General features: G+C 52.7%; 7 protein-coding genes across 7 annotated transcripts; 4 read left to right on the top strand and 3 right to left on the bottom strand.

The window, feature by feature from the left end:
* Positions 1-1,179: 1,179 nt before the first annotated feature.
* Positions 1,180-2,696, top strand: BCR38DRAFT_403057 (uncharacterized protein; the record flags this gene model as incomplete). The annotated part of the gene is made up of 4 exons (XM_040857786.1): positions 1,180-1,359; positions 1,440-1,942; positions 2,006-2,076; positions 2,141-2,696. 4 exons carry the CDS (start codon positions 1,180-1,182, stop codon positions 2,566-2,568), a joined length of 1,182 nt encoding a protein of 393 aa, XP_040709690.1. The 3' UTR covers positions 2,569-2,696.
* Positions 2,697-5,145: 2,449 nt separating this feature from the next.
* Positions 5,146-8,253, top strand: BCR38DRAFT_356700 (glycoside hydrolase superfamily; the record flags this gene model as incomplete). Its single annotated transcript, XM_040857040.1, has 4 exons — positions 5,146-5,698; positions 5,756-5,860; positions 5,919-6,938; positions 7,028-8,253. 4 exons carry the CDS (start codon positions 5,146-5,148, stop codon positions 8,251-8,253), a joined length of 2,904 nt encoding a protein of 967 aa, XP_040709689.1.
* Positions 8,254-9,240: 987 nt separating this feature from the next.
* Positions 9,241-10,475, top strand: BCR38DRAFT_414813 (uncharacterized protein; the record flags this gene model as incomplete). The annotated part of the gene is made up of 5 exons (XM_040858975.1): positions 9,241-9,244; positions 9,371-9,411; positions 9,786-9,874; positions 9,929-10,038; positions 10,183-10,475. The coding sequence occupies 5 exons, from the start codon at positions 9,241-9,243 to the stop codon at positions 10,473-10,475; spliced, it is 537 nt and encodes a 178-aa protein (XP_040709688.1).
* A 1,294-nt stretch (positions 10,476-11,769) lies between these two features.
* On the bottom strand, positions 11,770-12,879 carry BCR38DRAFT_490971 (S-adenosyl-L-methionine-dependent methyltransferase; the record flags this gene model as incomplete). Its single annotated transcript, XM_040864599.1, has 3 exons — positions 11,770-11,803; positions 11,856-11,979; positions 12,105-12,879. The coding sequence occupies 3 exons, from the start codon at positions 12,877-12,879 to the stop codon at positions 11,770-11,772; spliced, it is 933 nt and encodes a 310-aa protein (XP_040709687.1).
* Positions 12,880-14,424: 1,545 nt separating this feature from the next.
* On the top strand, positions 14,425-16,107 carry BCR38DRAFT_414811 (flavin-binding monooxygenase-like family protein; the record flags this gene model as incomplete). The annotated part of the gene is made up of 2 exons (XM_040858974.1): positions 14,425-14,470; positions 14,579-16,107. 2 exons carry the CDS (start codon positions 14,425-14,427, stop codon positions 16,105-16,107), a joined length of 1,575 nt encoding a protein of 524 aa, XP_040709686.1.
* A 440-nt stretch (positions 16,108-16,547) lies between these two features.
* Positions 16,548-18,885, bottom strand: BCR38DRAFT_414810 (uncharacterized protein; the record flags this gene model as incomplete). Its single annotated transcript, XM_040858973.1, has 2 exons — positions 16,548-18,012; positions 18,125-18,885. The coding sequence occupies 2 exons, from the start codon at positions 18,883-18,885 to the stop codon at positions 16,548-16,550; spliced, it is 2,226 nt and encodes a 741-aa protein (XP_040709685.1).
* Positions 18,886-20,152: 1,267 nt separating this feature from the next.
* Positions 20,153-22,221, bottom strand: BCR38DRAFT_451997 (uncharacterized protein). The gene is made up of 3 exons (XM_040861499.1): positions 21,714-22,221; positions 20,987-21,596; positions 20,153-20,931 (listed from the first exon to the last, which is right to left on the bottom strand). The coding sequence occupies exons 1-3, from the start codon at positions 22,105-22,107 to the stop codon at positions 20,571-20,573; spliced, it is 1,365 nt and encodes a 454-aa protein (XP_040709684.1). The 5' UTR covers positions 22,108-22,221; the 3' UTR covers positions 20,153-20,570.
* Positions 22,222-22,290: the final 69 nt, after the last annotated feature.

Here is a 22,290-nt window from a genome sequence, read left to right as displayed (position 1 = left end):
CTCAAGGGTGTCCCCCACCCGGCAATTGTGGTCTAGGTTGCCTTCTATTGGCTTCGACGTTGGCATCCACCCGCCGTTAGGGATTGTATAAGTGAATCATGTAGAGACAAGGGTTTAAACGACGCGCTCGGGACGGGGGTATAGGAGCCCCACCCGTTTTGGGAAATTTTCGGGTGGATGTCGTGATTTTGTTGGCTGCGTGAAGTTGGACTGGCCATGCAATAAATCATCTGCCAGATCTGCATCTTCCTCCCCAACTTACATCCCACCCCTTTTCCAATTCTTTAGCGTGTGCAAATAGTCTACAGTTCTATCCACATCCCTAATAACGGGAACGACCGCGGCCGCGGCGGCTCGTTTGTTTTGCGGATTTCCCGCATATTCCAGGCCCACTATGTCGCCCCTTTCAACAGCCTTGGCATGTCTTATGTGCTTATGATATCGGAAAACACGAGTACAGTACACTGTAACGTATCCACCGAGAAATCGGGACTTCATCCGCGTTTTATGACCTAGGCAGGTTGTGGAACCAACGTGCTGCCAATCGGCAATCGCTTAATATCGAGCCTTGCGCCTTGCATAACTTGATCTATCCACCACCTAAGTGATGCACTAGTGGCTGCTTCAAAGTAGAGTCTCCTCTGCGTTCTCTCCGCAGTGCACTTTATGTAACCCGGGAGCATTTGCAAGGACCAGCCGACCAGACCCTCGGGGCCCCGGAGCTGGAGCCCAGGAGAGAAAATGGCTTCAGGGATTGCCCATTCGGTGATGGTTGCGAATCCGAGTGAAGTCGGACGTGTTAGAGTATTTCGACCGAGTAAACATAGGTTGGTTCATGTCCGCCGGTGCGCTCCACCTGGTCAGCAATCCTACATCCAATGGCATGACCTATGGCCTGTTCATATCCATGATCAGCTTCCAGACTGCCGCCGACATTTAGTGCACATGTCCTAGTCCACTGTCTAATACAGTAGATTAGTCGATCGAAAAAGGCTAGGACTTCCCGTCCCGCGGCCGCGGTTCACACAAAAGGGTGCCCGTTCCCCCGGATATCTACGCTTCGCCCCTCTGAGTTCGCTTGCCTTTCTCCTCCTGGTTTACGCTTAAAGACACGTCCCACCGCCGCCTCGGTCACTGCAGCAGCATCGCCATCCCGTAGACGGTCCCACCCGATTTATCATGAGCGAAGTCGACCCCAATGCGCTGTTCCTCCCCAACCTCGAGGGGACGGCTTTGGCCATCTACGTCGTCTCTATCGTTACTGGCGTCGTCGCCTTCGTTGTTGTCAGCCTCAGGACTTATGTGCGTTTTCATGAGCAAGCCTTTGGCTTGGACGATGGCTTGATGTTGGGCGGAATGGTAAACTTCTCCTCGTGTATACCTCGAAGAGGTAAAACGTTCTTGTGTAGACAGAGCAGTTTGCTGATTCTAAACGCCAGGTCATTTACTGCGTCGAAATTGTGCTCGCCTGCCTCGGCGCCAAATCCGGCCTCGGGACACTCAATGCAAAGCTAAATGCCACGCAGCTGGTCAACTCGATGATGTACCTGATGCTCTGGATGCTGCTGTACATTTGTTCTCTCGTCCTCATCAAGAGCTCCATCTGCATGACCATGTTTCGCATCGCGAGCGCCAACCAGGTTTACCGCATTTGCATCTTCATCCTACTGGGAATCGTCATCAGCACGTTTCTCACGACGTTCATTGGGGTGCTGCTGCTCTGTCAGCCTGTGGAGGCCAATTGGAATACTTCTTTGGTGCTTGAGGGCAAGGCTACATGCGCCTCGATGGATGCCATGATTGGGTTGTCGTACGCCTCGACGGCGGGATCCATTGCTACGGATATGGCGTGTGCCGTGCTGCCAGGTTTCATATTGTGGCGAACACAGATGAAGATGAGAACGAAGCTCTGGGTCAGTGTGCTGCTGTCTTTCGGCTCTTTGTAAGTGGTACCCGGCTCGTTTTCGTCATCTACCAGGACAGTGTATTAACCACATATTAACAGAGCGTCCATCTCAACCATCATTCGCACCCCTTTTATCGCCTATTACCTAAACCCAGCCGACAACCTGGCTTGTAAGTTACATCCAACCTCGACCAATCTCCCGAATGGCTAAAAAACTAACCGCCCCTACCCCAGACCACGTAGGCAATATTACGCTCTGGTCCAACGTCGAAACGGCCATCGGCCTCGTGGCCGGCTCTCTCCCCTCCCTGCGTCGCTTCATCCTCACCGCCGTCAAGAAACCCAGCACCGACAGCGAGAACAATAAAAGCAACGACACGCCCCTAGACCTTGTAACCTTTGGCGGGAGCACGCCCGTTGCCAGCGGAGGACCCAGCGGAGGCCGCAAATCCCGAAACCGATCGTTCAAGAACCCGACTGATCTGGGGACTAGCGTGGCCACGGTGCACGCGCACGGAGATGGGGATTGGAGAAGATTGCGGGACGAGGCCTCGTCGTATGATGAGAGTAAGAGCTCCCAGGGCGGGATTAGAATGGATTATACGTACGAGGTCGAGTTGTCGCAAGGGCCGGAGCATCGGCCTGCGGGGTTCGTGCGTTGAAAAAAGGGTTTAAATAATAATGCGCAAATAATAATCAATATTTTCTAATTCCTCAGCTGATTTCCCAGGTTCATTCTTTGGTAGTCGGGATGGTGATAACGAAAACAACATACACCCGGGTATACTATATTACGGCTGAGGTATAACTCCTTACGATCGATGTCGGGTAAGAGTCGCATTTGGATTCTGAATACGACACAATCCGCACTATGCCTAGATGGGCGTTTCAACATGACCCCCCAAACATAAAGATCTCAGCCCGCAGGATTGCGAAACTGGCGCGATGGACTCCTGCCAAACGTTCAACGCTAGTGTTTATCATATCGACTGGGGTTACATTGTGATCTTCTGGGCTATTAAGAACTCCCATCTTAATACCCCAACTGGCGGCTCGTGGTCGTCCAAGATAGGGCATGCTAATCTTATAGATCTGTACAAGGCAAACTAAGGTTGCTGGAGACAGAAGAACGTTACAGCGGCCGGATGTAAGAGTATATCCAGGTATCTGTTTCCTACGTTAGAACGCCTCCTACTTTTCATTGGGTTTCAAGACACTTAGAACGGGTGGAACATGATGAGCCTGCCATTTCTTTTTAGCCTTCGGTTCAGAGCTGGTAGATAAACTGTAATGTACAACCCCACCTTTCTGGCTACCCACCTTTCTGGCCACCTAATCTGCCAACTAATCTGCCAACTACAACAATCTTCGGCACAACAGATTATCGTCGGTATTGGCTATTATTATACAATGCCTCGATATTCAGAAAATTCGATTCAAGGCGCTCTCAACGATATCAATCAAGGGATATCCCAGCGCCAGGCTTCCCTCCGATGGGGCGTTCCACGCTCTACCCTATAACTTCGTTACGCCCAAAACCACGTAAGAAGGTACGATTAGGGCCTAATGAACGATTTGGTAACATTGTACAGATTAAGGAAGCGATGGATCGAGCCCTTGAAGTAGAACGGCAACGAGACCAGGTACAACGTCGGAATCAGGTAATACTGGACCCAGCTAAGGCGTCAGAATCTATCAGATCTATACCTCAGGAAGCCCTAGAGCACAGCTTTCTATTAGAGCTGGTTGTACCTGAATAGCTATAATAGTACGTTGAATACACTGTTTCGAATACCTTCAATTGGATTGCGATATGTGGCCGGAAAGGTGGGGTTGTACGTTAGTTGATGCTCCGTGTGACCCCTTTCTTGATGCCGGCGCAAAACTGAACGGATTTTCCCTTTCGGTCCCTTTGGGACTGTGTGATACGTCGCATATGATCAATTTTTCGTAATGCACGCACTATCAGTTGTGATATTGAATCGCGACTGCCGTTACCCACTAATTCCTCAAGTCCGATCCGGATTGGATGAACTGTTATCGCGCATATTAAAAGATCTTCACATCGCTTAGAAGCATCCGGCTAAAGGTGGGTACAATGACAGGGGCCCTTGTCACCGTGTATTTCAGTACTTGCTTCATAAAACGCACTGCTTGGAGACCCCCCCCCACCGCTAGCCCTTAGCATCTGTCGGTGTACTAACGCGATTTTGTGAGAATTTTTCCATTGCAGCCACTCTACAAGCCGCACGATCACATCCACATCGGATGAATAACTATCCGTCTACGGGACGAAGCCACAAGGTCACAAAAGGATCATACAGATATTGATCACTTCACCCTTACTAGTCAGATACCCGTGTAATGAGGATCAAGAGTCGCATTCGCCTATAATATAATTCAATCAATAACAGCTACCAGCTGTGTACAACAACTTTTGATCACGAAAACTTCACAAAGTCCTCCGGGAAGCACTGACCACCTGACATGCCTCAATATTCAGGTGAGCTAAACCACAAGTTACGTATTCTACTCATCGCTAACTCCATATAGATGGACTATGAAATACTAGTTCCACCATACGCACTTGACTTCTCACCTCGGTCTGGCCTCTTTGGGGTCAGGAGCCGATGAGCCAAAGAATACATCACCGTTGGAGCCAATCGGGATGACGCTAAATGGTACTCCCACCCCGGACCTTTTCAGTGGCCTAGATGTCGGTGGCGACGGCAGAAACACCGAAACATCGAGCTGGTGAAGCTTCGATGGAGGTCAATGCAACCGCCAAGACCATCTCCAGGTTTCAAGAGACAGCTCCAATGTCGGAGGCGACGTTGACTATGTTTCTACTACGTCCATGGACTTTTTCTTTTTGAGCTTCCAGCTTCAGGGGCGAATTCCATTTCTTCCGTATCTTCTTCCTCTGTTCCATTCGTATCTGCTGGCCAGTGTTTCCCGCCCCGTTTGACTCAGTACGGGCGGTTTGGGTGCGTCGCATTCACTGTCCTTCGTCCCATGTCTTACGGTTTGATATAGACTACGAAACGGCACAAGCTAGATCATGATTGCCCCAAAGATAGCTAATTGGACGATTATCCTCCCACGGCAATAGAAGGCAAGCTGAATCATTTGCATGTAAAACAAGGTGGTTGTTTTTCTTCAGACACACGTTTCGAACTACGAAGTCAGCCATCGACCAACACCAATTCGCCAGTAACACCCCATTCAAGGATCCCACGATGGATCAAAGCCAAGAGGGCCTCTTGAGCCCCAACGACCCAGAACGCGAACCAGACCGTTTCCGGCGCTCCTATGAAGCGCGCGAATCATCCGACCTCGAATCCGACATCGACGCGACCGAGTTCCTCCAGAGCGACCCTCTGACCGCCGAAAAAGGCACCAACTCGCTCGCATTCCAATCCCAACCGCGTAGCCGGTGGTTGCAACGGCCATGCGGGTGCTGCGTCGGCCGATCGCGGAAATGCATATACTCGTGTCTGGCCGTGCTCGTGCTCGTGTGGATCGCCCTGGGAGCAGGCGGGTTCTTCGCCTACAAGAAATACAAGCAGTCTCCGCCCGATGGCCAGTCCCCGCCGTGGTACCCGACGCCCAAGGGCGGCACGGCGCGGGGATGGGCACACAGTTATAGGAAAGCGAGTGAGATGGTAGCGAAGATGACGCTTCCAGAGAAGGTCAATGTCACGACAGGGACCGGGTGGATGATGGGCCCTGCGGTGGGGAATACGGGCCCGGCCGTCAATGTTGGATTTCCGGCTTTGTACCTTCAGGACGGTGAGCTTTGCGGCTGGTGCCAACTCGAGTGGGACAATACTGATAAATCATCCATAGGCCCGCTGGGGATTCGCTTTGCTGACAATGCAACGGCATTCCCGGCCGGAGTCACGGTCGGCGCCACATGGAGCAAGGACTTGATGTACAAATGGGGCAATGCCCGTATGTGGGGGCCTTATTCTCTCTTTTGTGTACTTCAACATTGGCTAATTGAATCTAGATGCGATCGAGGCACGGAAGAAGGGAATAAATGCAATTTTGGGGCCCTGCATCGGGCCCCTTGGGCGCATGCCCGCAGGAGGCAGGAACTGGGAAGGCTTTGGCGCTGATCCGTACTTGCAGGGCATTGCCGGAGCCGAGTCCATCAAAGGCATCCAGGACGAGGGTGTCATGGCCACCATCAAGCACCTGGTTGCTAACGAGCAGGAGCATTTCCGACAGCCCTGGGAGTGGGGTCTGCCCAACGCCGTAAGCAGCAACATCGACGATCGAACTCTGCACGAACTCTACATGTGGCCGTTCGGTGATGCCGTCAAAGCCGGCGTAGCAAGCGTCATGTGCAGCTACAACCAGATCAACAACTCGTATGCGTGCGGCAACTCCAAGCTCCTCAACGGCATTCTCAAAGATGAGATGGGTTTCCAGGGCTTCGTCATGAGTGACTGGCTGGCACAACGTAGTGGTGTCGCAACTGCGCTAGCTGGCTTGGATATGACGATGCCAGGGGACGGATTGTTCTGGCAAGACGGCAAGTCTCTGTGGGGCTCAGAGCTGACCAAATCAATTCTCAATGGCTCAGTACCCCTGGACAGATTGAACGACATGGTTACTCGCATCGTCGCCGCGTGGTACCAAATGGGCCAAGACGACAAGAGCAGATTCGACCCCGATGGACCTAACTTCTCCTCTTGGACCAACGATGAATACGGAGTCGAATCGCCTGGCAGCTCTACGGAACAGGAGAAGGTCCGCGTGAACGAGTACGTCAACGTCATGGGCAACCACTCAGCTCTTGCGCGTCAAATCGCTGCGGAGGGCACAATCTTACTCAAGAATGAGGGTATTCTCCCGATCGACCGTCATGGAAATACCGACATGAAGCTGCGAAAGAAACACGAAGGCAAGGTTCGGATCGGAATCTTTGGGGAAGATGCTGGACCTGGTCAAGGTCCGAACGCTTGCAAAGACCGCGGATGTAATCAGGGCACGCTGGGTTCTGGCTGGGGCTCCGGAGCTGTTGGTAAGTTGAACCATCCTAACGTTATACGAGCCACTTGCGTGGATTAGCCGTCTATTTTGGACCAGTTGCTGACTTGACTGCCTGCGCAGAGTTCCCATACTTGATCTCTCCTATCGAAGTACTCGACGATGGCTGGGACAAGGAAAAAGTCGAACTGAACTCATGGTTGACCAACTCTCCACCGTTCGAGAAGCAGCCCGAAATCCTCGAGAATCAAGATATCTGCATCGTTTTCGCCAACGCCGACTCGGGTGAGGGTTTTCTGTCTTGGGGCTCGGTTGGTGGTGACCGGCCTGATCTACTTCTTCAGAAAGGTGGCGACGACTTGATCGTAGCAGTTGCAAAAGGTTGTGGTGGCGGTAAGGGTGACACGATTGTTGTCGTCCATGCCGTCGGCCCTGTCATTATGGAAAGCTGGATCGACTTGCCAGGGGTGAAGGCAGTGCTCCTCGCCATGCTACCCGGCCAAGAAAGCGGAAATGCGTTGGGAGACGTCATGTTTGGAGATGTCAACCCAAGCGGTCATCTGCCTTGGACCATTGGCAAAAGCTTAGATGATTACGGCGAAGGAGCCAAGATCATGTATCTGCCTAACGGCGTGGTGCCGCAACAAGACTTCAAAGAGGGTCTTTACATTGACTACCGACACTTCGACAAATACAACATTGTGCCGCGCTTTGAGTTTGGATACGGCCTATCGTACACGTCATTCGCCTTTTCCGTCCCGGAAGTCACGGAGGTCAAACCAAAGAGCGCGTACCCGGCAGCTAGACCGAAGGACTTTGCCATGCCGCCTGAGTACGACAATTCTATTCCCAACGAGGAAGAGGCGCTGTTTCCCGACGGCTTCAGGAAGCTGGACAAATACGTCTACCCTTACCTCGACACGATCGACGACCTCGTCACCGATGGCTACCCCTATCCGGATGGCTACACCGACCAGCAACCCCTCAGCGGCGCCGGAGGCGACGAGGGCGGGAACCCCGATCTGTGGGAAACGTACGTGACCGTGTCCGTGAACGCGACCAACACGGGCGCCAAACCGGGCAACCTCGTCACGCAGCTGTACATGGCGTACCCGAAAGACATTACGGGTAACGAGAGCAGTGTCGATTTCCCCGTCAAGGTGCTGCGCGGGTTTTCGAAGGACTTTTTGGAAAGGAATGAGACAAAGATTGTGGAGTTTGAGTTGAGTAGACGGGATTTGAGCTACTGGGATGTGGAGAGCCAGAATTGGAGGATGGTTACGGAGGGGCAGTATGCGTTTATGGTCGGGACGAGTTCGAGGGATTTGGATAGGTTGGTTATGTGGTAAAGGGGTTGGTAGGTTGTGGGTTACTGACGGTTGAAGGGTATTGTTCGTGGGATATTGGGTTCGTAGTGTAGGTATAAATGTAGTGTTCAAGATACACCAGACACAGGACACGAGAGTGTCATGTCTGAATGCTTGGTGTCTGACATGCGTTTTGTACGTCCTGTGCTTTCTTGGACTCAGATATGGTAGAGTCACTATGTTCCGACGTATCTTCCTACCTACTTTCACCGCCTCGGTGTCGAGAAAGACTTCGCCTATGGTTTTCGCACATGCCCCTGACATGCAAGGGATCTTGATCCCCGTCAGGCTTACGGGACTCGATTCCCATCCAACTGTTCAAGGTGTGTGTGCGGCGTCGATATCACAATTGTGAAATATGAGAATCCCGAGCTGTTGTATGGATTGCGAGTGTATCCTAACTTGTTCTTTATTCGTTTTCACGGTGAGCGGTATGGTTATGGGCATTATTGTCGAAGCCAAGTACTAGGGGCTGTATTGGTACTATGAAGGTGCGTGAGAGACCAATCCCAAGTTGGCCCCGAAGGATCCCTAAGTACTGCAACGCGTGCCTGACTCGTACCCCTCCACGCCTGAGGCCACAACTTCCCACAGTTATAGCTATTTATTGGGAGTACTAAAAGAAATATAGAAGGGAAAAACAAATTACTAGAGTAACTAACTTACTAAGCTATGCTTAAATCATATACTTCTCTCTAGATACATCAACTAATATTTATTTCTCTCTTCTGCTTACTATACTTTTATAAACCTTACTCGTCGTTTTACACAACTCTTTCTTTTTTGTTAATATAAAGTATAAGGAATAGCTGCCTATAACTAAGTGGCCTCCATAGAATAAAAGAGCTAGCGATCCAAGCAGAAAGTGCTTGGATCCAGGTTTGTCCATGCTTTTCAGACCTCACTCGGAGGGACCTAATCGAGGCGGATGCTGCATCTTGGTGAATTTAGGCAAGCTTTAGGACTACCATGGGTAGGTAGCCTCAGCAAAATTGAAAGAATCCGCAGCTGTTGGGAAATGATTCACCGCCATAGTCATAATCATTCGTAGGGGTGATCATGATCGTCCCATTAGTATAACTATATAATCATTATATAGAGTTTGCCACCATTGGCCCTGGGTCTCATGTTTATTACACTGTGAGTTTGTCTAATACAACCATCAATACATTCATCTTTATAATGTGTATTGTGACTGGGTGTAACTTCCAAGACAGAAAACTATAAGACTCTTCCCAGTTGCTGAGCAATCCGATCTCCTTGTCGTTCATCAAAACCAAAGCAGCATTTCATACCTCAGCTACAAGTATGCCTATAGATACATTGGATATATTTGATAACCTTAGACGTAACGTGTGACCCCAGAATCTAGCAGGGACATCCGAAAACCCGCCACGATGGAATATCTCGTTCTGATCCTCATTTTGAGCCTGGCCAACGCCCTCGGCTTCCTCGATCAGCAATGCCAGAAGAACTGGGCCCTCGAAAAGGCTCATGTGCTTGCCTAGTGCCAGGACCACGTCTGCAAGGTTAACGCAGCGACATCTCTGAACCTCAACCACTGCATCACTAATCAGAATGGCGTCATGAAGCCCAAAAAGGAGTAGGTGTCACTTTGAACTCTAGAGGCTGGGTAACAGGCTAACATATATAGTAGGAAATTCGGCCGGTCCTGCAATTACTGCTCCATTAAGAAAGACGGCCACGCCCTTCGCTGCGCCTGTGCTAACGAAAAGGGCGAATGGGTCGATAGTGAGATTGACTTGAGTAAGTCAATGATTCAATCAATCATCCATCTTTGGTACCGTGCACTTTACCACTCCGCGCCCAATCCTGGATTCTCGTACTCCGATTCGGTAAAAGGTTTGTACGAGCCGAAGCAAATATCAAGCTGATGGATTTCTTCTCCAGACCAGGGATTCCTGTACAACTGGTTCGGCTACCTCTCATGCTTCAACACCTACGAGACCCAGTACAAGCGCAAGTACCCGTGCAAAGGGGCCAACTGGCAGCCTTCGCCTGGCGAAAACGACACCGCCTGCTCCAAGGGCTGCCCCCAGCCGTGCGACCACAGCATCCAGTGCGGATATGACAAGGCAGAGCTAGTCGGCAATTTCACCCACGATGGTGGAATGGGCATTGATGGATTCGACTTGCCTGAGAATAGTACGGCCTTGGTGCCGGAGCATTTGAAACGTTCTTGAGGGCCTCGTAAGCATATAATCATTCCTGACGGCAACAAAAGCTTCGGGTACACTACTCCAATGTTCTAAGTTTGATTGATGCAGGAGGTTTCTGGGATTGCACCCTCGTAGTAGCTAGCTCCCCGCGAGAGTTATACAGCTACCAATGCAGACAAAGCTTTTCCTGGCAAATATGCATACAGCGAACCAAATGGGAAAGCTGTATCTTCCTTTCAGCGGTTTATGTGACAGGTCTGGTGTACACCAGAAGAAATTATGAGATGCACACTCTCGATCGATTTGGACTCTTCTTGCGTCAAATTAGATGAGCCCAAGATCAGGCTACATGCCTGATTTTTAGTTACTCAGGTATACAGTTGGAGCATAGAACCTCCAGCAGTCCAGGAAAGTCGGAATACACCAATAACTATTGACCAATATCTATTTTCCTAACCTTGATAAGTGTCCGCCTCAGGCGATGTTGATGAGTGTCAATAACTTGTCAGGAATTTACGAAACGTCATCTTGACGTAGGAAGCACGTTGCTCCTCAATTAGTCACAGGTACATCGGCGCGAGCCATAAAGACTTGCATTGGGATGTAAAGATGAAAACGCCCGTGGCCGTAACAAAAGCCTGCAAGCTAGACCTGACGGCGATGATCTGAAGCATTTCCTAAACCAGCGTGAACACGTCGTTCCGCTATCGCCCGTGCCTTGCTTCGAGGCACAAGAAACAGTACTCGGGAATCGTAACAGCACAACAAATGCGGGATCACCAGCATGTATTTGCTGTTGGGAGTCTTGGCTAAAAGGTCTATGAGCTCGTCACCATATACCAGATGTGCAGTGGTAGGGCCAACATCTTAGTCGGTCACGATATACAAATATCGATAGTACGCATACTGTGTTGACAAGTCATTCTTCAATTGGTAGCAATGAACCTTGAATGTGCTCCGTTCCCGCCATCTGGGGTACGCGGAGATTAGGTGCCACCTAATAGTGGTAAAGCTAATATTAATTGGGCTCCCTTGCATTCCCGTTACTCTCCAACCTCGCGGGTGCAGTCTGGTCCACTTCTGAAGCTCGGCCGTTCGTAGGTCTCGTGGCCACACAGCCTTAACTGTGTTCTTGTATGGAACGGTCATGCCCTTAAGTAAACCCACATGACGGGGCTGCGTGGATAGGCAAAGTATGGGGAGCCCGATTGCGATTCCATGGGACAAGGGCTCTATCATGAAGGACACCATGCCTCAAGCGATGGGAGGTTTCCGCTTGGTATCATGGCGCGATAAGAAGGTATTCATCAACTGTCTCTCATCTCTTCGGCTTCCTTGCCGTGGTAAATACGCTGGCGTCCAGTTAGTCATTGAACTGGGAAGGAGAATAACTATGGTGCTTACACGGTCGCATATGCCTTGACGCCACTATCGGCAGTCTCTTTTTTAACCCTGTCGAGGAGGGATCTGAAATCCGAAAACTCCCACCCGCAAGTCGTAAATAGCCTCGCCGTCTTGGTTTCCCAGCCTGTGGTCACAGTCAGATGTAAGCCATTTAGTTCGGGGGAATCGGCAGGGGATATCTGTTGACCTAAGCCTGACTAAAAAGGTGATGTCTCGGATGAGTGCATGTAATGCTAATTTGGAACTTACCACCGTCATTCCACATGTTTGTGAAATCCATGGCCTTTTTCTTCAACTTAGCATCCTTCGGCCACGATCCGATGGGCATTATCTCGCTCCGCTGAACAATCTTCTCAAACCCGGCCTCGTTCAGCCAGTCCGGCGAGCTTGGTACCGGGTCCCAGTCCATACCCGTCTTTGAGGCCAGCTCCAAGTAAATATTTTCGAATTCGACGAAAAAGGTCCCCGTCTCGCCGAAAGTACCGTCGAAGTCGAAAAACTTGGCCCGCGTCTCGGTCATTTCCAATTGGCCGCCCGGCTTGAGGCTCTTGTACGCCTGGCGCACAAGCGCAAGCCAATCGTGGATCCCGCCCGTGACGTCCCGGATGTGAACGAAATCTACCGAGTTCGGCTCGCAGTTCCAGGGATCTTCGACGTCGTGGATCTCAAACGACACGTTATCCGGAACTGGCGTATCTTGGACCTTGGATATATCCATGCCTATGACCTGGGCTTTCGGATACTGCTGAGCGACCTCGGCGGCCCACTGGCCAATTCCGGTGCCAACATCGACAATCATCGCGACGTCGGGCGGAAGCTTCGTGGCCATGAGATTCCCATTGAGGCAGTCCTTGAGTATCTGGTGCTGAAGCCGACAGCGATGATGCTCCGACGCGTCATTTGCCACGAAAATTTTGCCTGAAGGGTCATAAAGATGCCCATTTAGTTCGACCATATTGCTGGCTGCAGGAGCCCCCGGGGCCGGTACCGATTCCGAATGTATATCGGCTTCCTGGCGGGCCATGTCCGAGCCCGTCGGGTGCGGTCACGGAGGTCTGCAGCAGTTATGTCCGCTGCGCTTGCGTGGCTTGTAGCGTAGCTCCGGATGGTGTCAGATCGGTTGGATCACCTCATCGCGCACCTCTGGCTCAGTGAACGGACTGGGATGAGTGCACTCCTGCCGATGATACTGCGTATGTGCAGGTTCTTCAGTTTACTTGTATTCTCCTGTTGGCGGGTGGGTGCGACGTGTCATGTCAATCAGGTGTTTTGCCTGCAGGGACGGAGAAAATGTTCGAATGTCGCATTTTCTGCAGCACGGCCGTAGTGGGTAGGAGATGACGCCAAGGTCGCTATTGGTAGTCACCGGGCGGTCCAGCTCTCTTTTAGTAGGAAGACGATCTCGGATTGGCTGGAGAGACCGTGATGGTGGGTGACAAGATTCTGACAAAGCTACCATGCCATGCAGACCGCGTTAGGCATAGTGGAGCGAATCCCAACGCACGCTGTGCTGTGCTGGACCATCGCGTAGATACCTCGGTGGATTCGTCGTAATTGCCGTCGTGTGGGGAAAAGACTCAGCGAAAAATTACAACTCCAGAAGGTCCCGATGGAGCAGGTGGATTTCCACGGCCGGACGGCATCCTACTGGTCTGCCGTAGCCTGTATCCTAAAGCCATTGATGAGACTTTGTTGACCCTGACAGACGCCGGATCGGAGCGAAGCTGTGCAGATTAACTACATGCGGCGCTAATGGGAATGAACGGTCAGCCAAAATGCCATGCATCCTCATCCCTCACCCCTGAAGCCATAACGTTCCAAGCACGCTAACAACAGCGGTTTCTCCAACGGCGACGGGCCGCGAGGCCAACTACCCCTCCGCAGTGAACCCCACTCCTCATCACCACCATGATCGCCCATCTCGAGCATTGAGCGTCGACTGCGGGGTCGCCCGCATCAAGGTTTCAGCCATCGACGATGGCTGAAGACAAGTGGCAAATAATCCGCCGTTGGCGGTTGGATGTAAGACGAAGTCCCAGGTTCACGACCGTGTTGGGCTGGGAACTGCTCTAGGAGGTCCTAGTTGGACGAGGAGTAACGCAGGGCCATTGAATTGTCAGAGTCTTCGTCATATTCCCGCGGGACAGGATGTGATGCAGGGCCCAATGACGATTGAAGAAAGATAGCCGTATGATGGGTGTGAATAAGGATGGAAAGCTTCGAGCGCGGCGACTTCACCATCCAACCTAGGTTTTTGTGTACGTTTTTGTGTATGGCGTGAGGTGCGTGCGAATTGTCGGAAAGCACCGACGGTCTTGGTGAAGGCCATAGCGCTACAAGTTACCCTCACGTTGAAATGACCACCTATCGCGTTGGGGGAGGTTAACGGCTGACATGAGAACCTCGAAATTTCACCAAATCCTTCTGTAGGGGACAGCAGGAGCAGCAGCAGGCAACACCGAGCAACGGGCTCTCAAATCGCCATGAAAAGGTGAAAGTTCCTTTCGATGCAGAATCTCTCTCGTCATTCTCTTCGGATAGACTCTGCGTGCGAAGTTGAGGACTTGAAATGGATGCCCAGAAGCCCGCGAAGCGAGTAGCAATTATCGGTGCAGGTAATTAATTGCTGGCCCTGCGCTTCCACTTGCGCCTTCCCCTACTTAGAACGCGGCGACGCGCAACAGCTCAGACCGAAACAGACCCACATACTAACCTTTATTCAGGAATCTCGGGGCTGGTATCATTGAAAGAATGTCTCGCCGAGGGTTGCAAAGCCGACGTCTTCGAGACCCGCTCGGAAATTGGCGGGCAATGGGCATACGAAGCAGCTCCAAACGCAAAAGGCGAACTGCAATCGTCCATGTACGACGGCGTGGTCATGAACTCATGCCGGGACACAACAGCCTTCAGTGACTTCCCCATCGACCCTGCCACGCACGGCGACTACCTCGGCCACCGGCAGATGCACCAGTACATCCTGGCGTACGCGGACCACTTCGGCCTGAAGGAACACGTCAAACTGCGGACCCGGGTGCTCAGCTGTACACAAGCTGACAACGGGAAGTGGGCGGTCAGGTATCAGGATGCAGAGAGCACCAACAGTTGTGACGTCTGGGAGGAGGCCACATACGATGCCCTGATCGCAGCAACGGGGGTCAACACCATCCCCAACCTGCCCGCCTTCACGTCCCGCGAGAGCTTCAAAGGCGAGTTCCTCCATAGCCACTTCTACCGACGCCCTGGCGTCTTCGAAGGCAAACGCGTCGTCCTCATCGGCATCGGCAGCGCGGCTGTCGACTTAGCCTGTGAGCTCGCCGCCGCATCGCGAGAAATCCACGTCGTCACGCGGCGAGGCGGCTGGGTTCTCCCAAGATATGTTCTCGGAAAGCCCGTTGAAGCCTGGGATAACCGCGCAACGCAAGTCTGGGTCCCTGCTAGAGCAGCCGAGTACATCCAGACTTGTCTCCTGGACCTGGTGCTGGGCAAGCACCCCAAGGAACTGCAGCCGGACCACCGGCTGCTGCAGCAAAACCCGACAATTCGGACTGAGTTCGTGGAGCGTGTGCGTACAGGGGCTCTGAAAATCCATCGTGCAGAGGTAGCATGTTTCACTGAGACCGGACTTAAGCTCAGCGATGGGACGGCAGTAGATGCTGATGTTGTCATCGCGTGTACCGGGTACCTGCATGCGCACCCGTATCTCCCCGCTGACGTGCTCCGCAACGCTGAGACGCCATACTTCGGGATTTATGTTTATAAGCTTATCGTCCCCGCGCGATACGAGAATATTTACTTCGTAGGCATGATCGAGGCCCCCGGCCCCGCGCTGCCCCCTATGGAGGCCCAGGCGCGCTTCGCCGTCGGCATCATCACAGGACGGGTAACTCCACCCGCGGGCGAGGCGCTAATGAGGGAGATCCGCAACTGGCAGGAATTGCACGCGAAGCAGTTCATACGGTCGGAACGGCACGTGGCTACGGAGACGTACGTGCCGTACATCGATAGTCTCCTGGAGCTACTAGGGGCGAAACCTACCTTTGGGCGCTTATTAGGCCGGGTGTTTAGTAGTGGGAGTCCGCTGAGGGCGTTGAGCACGTTATCTGCAGTATATTTTGGTTTGACGAGCAGTGCGCAGTGGAGGTTGTTTGGACATGGGAGGAAGGAGGAGCTGGCGAGGGAGACGGTGCTGAGGATTGCGGGGGAGAAGGGGGAGATGACGAAGCGGGAGAGGGAGTTGCTGACATTGCAATAAGCAATACGGGGCAAACATCTGGGCATCTAGGTTTAATGGAATGGTGTTACAATGGCCGCGGGTAGATGTGTTCATATGCAAGAGACCTTGTGTTGTAGCTAGACATGGTATCCGTGGATGGCATGAAGCGCTATGGGTGCCTACCAGGCCAAATGCCATTCATCTTTTATTAACGAAGTACTCGATCTAACAAACATGCCAAATATCGAGCGGGGCGCAAACGATTATATTATTTGTGTACATATGGTGAGGTTCGCTTTAGCATTACCCGCCACAGTAGTGCGACTTCCACAGAGTAGTAGGTCCAAAGAAGGCCACGCCGCTCACTTGCACTACTAGAAATGGAACTCGGTAGATAACTAACATTAATTGAAGTAAGTATGTGTAGTCCACATTCTGTATGTGGATATCCAACCTGATCATTAATCACATTACAGCCCCTAATCCACAACCTTCATAAATTGCGTGGCCAAGAACTTATTCCTTGTCTCGCCAATCTCCCTCTTATCAACGGTCTTCTCCACGGGGACGTGCTGCTTCGGGCTTGTGAACCTGGGCGGCAGCAATCGCGAGCGGCGACGCTCGTACGTCTGGGGGTACTCAATGCTACCCGCCGCACAAGCACCACCCTTGAACGCCGCGCTAGCAGCCGACTTCCAGACGGAACTGACATCCTTGACCATGTCCTCGGTCCAGTACAACCGACAATCCGAGTACTCGGCAACGTACTGAGCCGGCGTGCCATCATCGAGGTTATCGCGCAGAATCTCGTCCTTGACGTTGAGACTAGCAGCCGATGAACGGTCGACGACGTAAGTGGTGTATCGGCTGAACTCGGCGATCAGGTCGGCGTCTTCGGTCTCATTGAGAGCCGCCTGCACATTACTGTACACGTTGGCGAAGCCGTAGCTCTGCGAGCCCTTGACGCCACCGACGCCCTGGATGAGTCCCTCCTTCGGGCGGCCGCCGAGCGCAATACTCTTGACGCCCGCGTTCCACTTCATGAACTGGGAGAAGAGGGTGCAAGTCGAAGCACAGTACCCGTCCAACAGGACGACGACGTTCTCCGGGCCACCGAAGGGGCGGGTGAAGTTCCGGCGGCTGCCGTACCCGGTCACGTCATAGCCGATGCCGTAGGTGGAGTTGATAGTGTCGATTTCATTGTCGAAGTTCCACTGCATTACGTCCGTGTACTCGTCGCCGTTGTGCTCAACGGGGCCGAACTTGTCGTCGAAGGAGGTGAAGTTCTGCAGCGACTCGTCGAGGTCGTAGCGCCAATTGTAGACGCTGTTGCATTCGTAGATGAGTTCTTCGGAAGACGTGAGAGGGTCGTAATCGGCACAGCGCGCGGAGAACACCTCGGAGACGGCCTTGAACCCTGCCGAATTCCTCCAGCATCCGAGTCCCTCTTGCACAATGTCTGGGAAGATTTGTCTGAAGGTATCGTAACCTTGGTAAATGTAGCCACCGCCGTTGACTTGAACGTCGACAACGAGCTTGGTCTTCCCGGCCTTGACCGATGCCGCGAAAAAGTCTTGCACCACCTGCTGGAACTCAGGTGGGTCGTCGGGGGAGAAGGAAAGCATCACCAAGACGGCGACATCTTCGAATCCGGCCTCGCTGAGGAAGTAGCCCGACACGACCGAATCACTTGAAATGATAACCGGGGCGGGGTAGCCCGGGACCGCAGTGGGTACTGCTGCTGACGAGCTTGTAGGGGCAGGAGTCGCTGTTGCGCTGGCCGTCGTTGAAGCAGCAGGCACAGCAGCAGGGCAGAATTTCGCAAACAACGAAGGACCATCCGTGACGCCTGCGAAGTTACCCTTAATTCTGCCAACGTTGTCGAGTTCAACAGATGTGCCATTCTCGAATGTGAATGAAGTGGTGTCTCCAGGGTATACATATCTGTAATATGTCAGCTAAGCAGTCATGGATTTGAAGACTGAACAACCCGACAACCACTCATAGGCGTCTTGCCGGTCGTCTTCAAACGCAGAAAGGGGAGGATTTGACGTACCTGACGCGACCTCCCGACTGGAAGTAACCAAAGCTGGCAAGCTCAGCTACATACGACTTCTCGAAGAACATAGAGTTGTAAGCAGCATCGGCGTCCTGGTTACCAGAGACCTGGAAGATCCAATCGCTGACGTAAGTCGCGGCATCGATGCCATTGATCAGCTTCACCACCGACGCCGTGTCCGGCGACGAGATGACATCCTCGTACACCTTGATGACAGGCAAGGAGCTACCGTCCTCACTGATAGAGACCAAGGCAAAAGGTCTGCCGAATTCAATGGCACGCGAGAGCAGATCCGGGTACACAACGAGATGGCCGTCATGGCCGGGGCCGAAGACCTTCTTGTACAGGTCTGCCTGCCACGCGTACTCGGTGGGGTACTCGTCAGCCTCGATGGCGGCCTTGATCTTCGCTAGCTCAGCGAATACGTCATAAGCGGGATAGAAGTAATCAGCGGGCGGGTTCTTCTTCCAGGCCGAGTCAGACTGCCACTCGAGGTACGGCTCGAGCTCGTTGACAAACTTGAGCGCAGCCTCCTTGTTGATGGCCGCCGAGTTCAGACAGTCGTAAGCGAGCGAGGCCGACACCGTAGGCGTGGCCGTTGCCGCGATCTGGGCTGCCCACGATGCGCTGACAACCGCGCATGCTTCTGTAGCCGTTCCAGTGGCGCTGGTGCTGGTGCTGTTCGACGTGACGGCGGCGACGACGGCGTTAGTTAGCAATGCCAGCACCGAAGTGCCGACAGCGACTGATGTCTTCATGGCTGCGGTTCGACAGCACTCGGTAGGGTAAATGCGCGCGATGGGGCCGGGACGGGAACCACTACCTGGACCGTCTCAGGGATAGAAATAGAAGGACTACGACAGGAACGCAGGGAGGCTCAGTCAGTTAGTCCTTCGGTTCGTCCAGCTCCGCAACGACGGAGCACATGCATGGTTTTATATAGTCATATCGAAGCTCGGCTGCCTTATGAGCTCATCTCTCACTCCTAGACCTTACCAGCTCCCCCTTCCGTTCGTTCGCGGCATGGGCTAGTAAGAATCCCAACACACGATGCACGATAAGGTAGCGTGCAACGACCTTGCGTTCCACCAAGGCGCGCCGGGAAGTCGAGCGCTGCGTATTCGAAAGGAAGGCCAAGCCCTGGGGTCATGCAGGTCGCCGCTAACACGTATTGCTAACACGGACCGCTGGGTGATTGCATATAATGCAACATATGGACACGGTTGGGTCATCAGCATGGGTGATAACACCATCCTGGAAATACGGCCGAATACATGGCAAACGCCTTCACGGGACCCCCTGGGCCGGTTGCTGTGTTGTACCCCGCCACCGGACCCGCCATCTTGGCAGCTTGTGTATCCATGGTTCACCTTCTAGAAGAGGAAGGTCCATGGCCGGCTCATTTGAGGCCATTCGGAGCCAAGTCGTGTTCGCATCGTCTAGTTCAAGGCGCTATATGGAACAGTATGCGGAACGGTAAAAGGAGCTAAAGGCACGGGACTGCTGCATCGGTTCGAGTCATTGAGAGGCTCTGAGAGACACCAGAGATGGTTATTGGGGTAAAAGACGTCAACTGTTGGCCGGTTGTTGTGGTTCTCCTAAACCTGGCAACTTTCTAGGGTGGCCCTAGCAGATGAGACCCTGGATATTAATCGCCCAAACTTTACTATCTATCTTAACATGGTATACATTCGCATCCCCAAACTTGTCATGCACAGGTTGCACCGACGAATGAACATCAATCAACCTATCGTATGATCCGAACGCTGCTTGTGGATAATCGAGATCATCACTGTTGTACCTAGATCTGGGCGGGTATATGTCAAGCTCCAGGACGGCTGATGAAAAGGGCACCTGGGCTGAAGTGATAGAAATTCCTAGGTATTTGACGGCTCATGATGCGATAAATAGCAAGATAGATTGACTTTAGAGATCTACGCGTCTGAGCTGGCCGGGTCGTTATTGGCTGGCAGCAGTGGATCTAGTCCAATGTTCCGCCTCTGAGCGGCGGGCTACATAAGCATTCTACCGTTGCAATTGACCAATCCAAAGAGACCTTCTACTATGTAGTGAAATTCCTGAAGAGGTGATGAGCCTGAGATCTCATGTCACCACCATGTGTGTTGTAGACGAAGCCTTGCGTCACTCGCAGTAGCTTCTAGCCTTCGACGCCGGACTAGTGTCGCTCTAGCAGCTGGAGCTATCTGCTGGGCCGAAGAAGCGGTGAACACTAATTCTAACGACAGCAAACGGCATGACAGTTATTGAACATGAGCATTTGACTAATGTCAATTAGCAGTTTCAAGTATCAAGTTCCGTCGCCATTTTCAGGCTACACAATGCTGCCCTGTCAAATCCACTCCCGTCGGGACAATCAGCTGACCACTCCATCTCGAAGTAGAATGCCCAAGCAAGACTACCGGTCCTGGCTAACACCGTTCAATCACCATTCTTTCTTATTCTCGAAGTCTTGCTTGGTCGCATCAGCAACCCCATCATCAAGAAGGACCCGGAGCGCCAACATCGCCATGCCCTGCGCACACGTCATCGCCGCCTCATGCGCCCTGTCCGTGGCAGCGGCTTCAGCGAACTGCGGACTGTGAATGGCAACGTCCGGCTCAGTAGGAATGGCGAACGCACCGTGGAAACTGGGGACGACATGGGCCACGTTGCCCATATCCGTCGACGCGTTCATAGAAGCCGCCTCGATGCGCAGAACGACGTCTTCCCCGAGAAGGGCCATCTCCTGTTTGTACGTCGAGCACAGAGTCTCGTTGGCAATCAGGTTTTGGTACGTCGGTGCTCTGCTTGGGTCAGAGAGGAGCAGAGGAGGGCGCGGGGACGTCTCAGGGCACTTACGGGATGTAGCCAACCTCACAGCCGGCTGCCATAGCTCCAGCACTGATGCACGCCTTGACACGTTCAAGTAGCTTGTCAGCCCTTCCCACGGTCGGGCTGCGGACGTTCCAGTTCATGCGCGTGTAGTTGGGAATGATGTTTGGCACCGTTCCGCCAGCTTCGAAAACCATGTGCACCCGTTCGTCTGGCTGGATCTGCTGGCGGAGCAGGGCAACGTTGTTGTATGCCGCAACGGCAGCATCCAGGGCATTCGTTCCGTTCCAAGGCTCTCCGGCTGCATGGGCAGATTTGCCATGAAACTCTGTCTTGAACTTGTGACTCGCAATCAGCTTTAAGGCGGCCAACCCAGACTGGACGTGGCTGTCATGTCCTAGCATTTGTTTCTTTCCCATTGGATGAGCCATGATTGCTGCTGCGACCTTTCCGTCGAATGCTCCTTTTTCGAGCAACTTGACCTTGCCACCTCCGCCCTCTTCGGCCGGTGTGCCCAGGAGTCGTACGCGTCCGTCAGCACCGCTCCGTTCCAGAGCCCCGGCCGCGCCCAGGAAAGCCGCTATGGAGGCCGTCGCAATAAGATTATGTCCACAGCCGTGTCCTATTTCGGGCAGAGCTGACACTTCATGTCAACACGGGATCAAACAGCGGAACGTAAATAGAGCTCAATTCCTTGCGGATGCACAAAGACGTGACCATGGACGAAGACCCTGAACTCGTCATCACGACTTACCATCATACTCGGCACAGAAGATGACGAGTCTCCCCTTAGTGCCAGACTCGACTTCGAAACTGGTCCTCAAATCGTAAGTCTTTTGTTTCACTGCGAATCCGACCAGCTCCATTTCGCGTGTAATCAAATCGTGAGCAAAGACTTCATCGTAGGCCGTTTCGGGATGCTGATGGATCATTTCGTTGATATATTTCAACCTCGGTCGCTCATTGTCGATTTCCGAAATGACCACCTTGCGAAGTTGCTCGAAATCGATGTCGAACGTTCTTGTCGACGACCCAGACTCTTCTTGAACGGAGGCACTGCTCGGTCCTGCCATCGCACTCATTGCTTGGGTGCCTGGGCTGGCGTTGGATGGGGGTTCGCTGGTGGGAGCACGGTGCTGGGTGCCCATGTGAATGTTTCTCTTCAGAATCTTCGCAGTGATTCAGTGGTAGGGTTGATGGGTTCGCGCGGCTCAATCATGTTCGCCGGGGGTTCGTCATTATGGAATGAGGGCGGGCTGGAGTACCTTAAATACAAAATGCTTGTTTTGATATTCTCCAAAAAAAAAAAACTAGACTCGATGAGACGGTCG

Source organism: Pseudomassariella vexata (genome assembly GCF_002105095.1).
Source record: "Pseudomassariella vexata strain CBS 129021 chromosome Unknown BCR38scaffold_26, whole genome shotgun sequence".
Taxonomy (NCBI): Eukaryota; Fungi; Ascomycota; class Sordariomycetes; order Amphisphaeriales; family Pseudomassariaceae; genus Pseudomassariella; species Pseudomassariella vexata.
The sequence above is the reverse complement of the archived record's forward strand: the minus strand, read 5'-3'. Positions and strand labels throughout refer to the sequence as shown.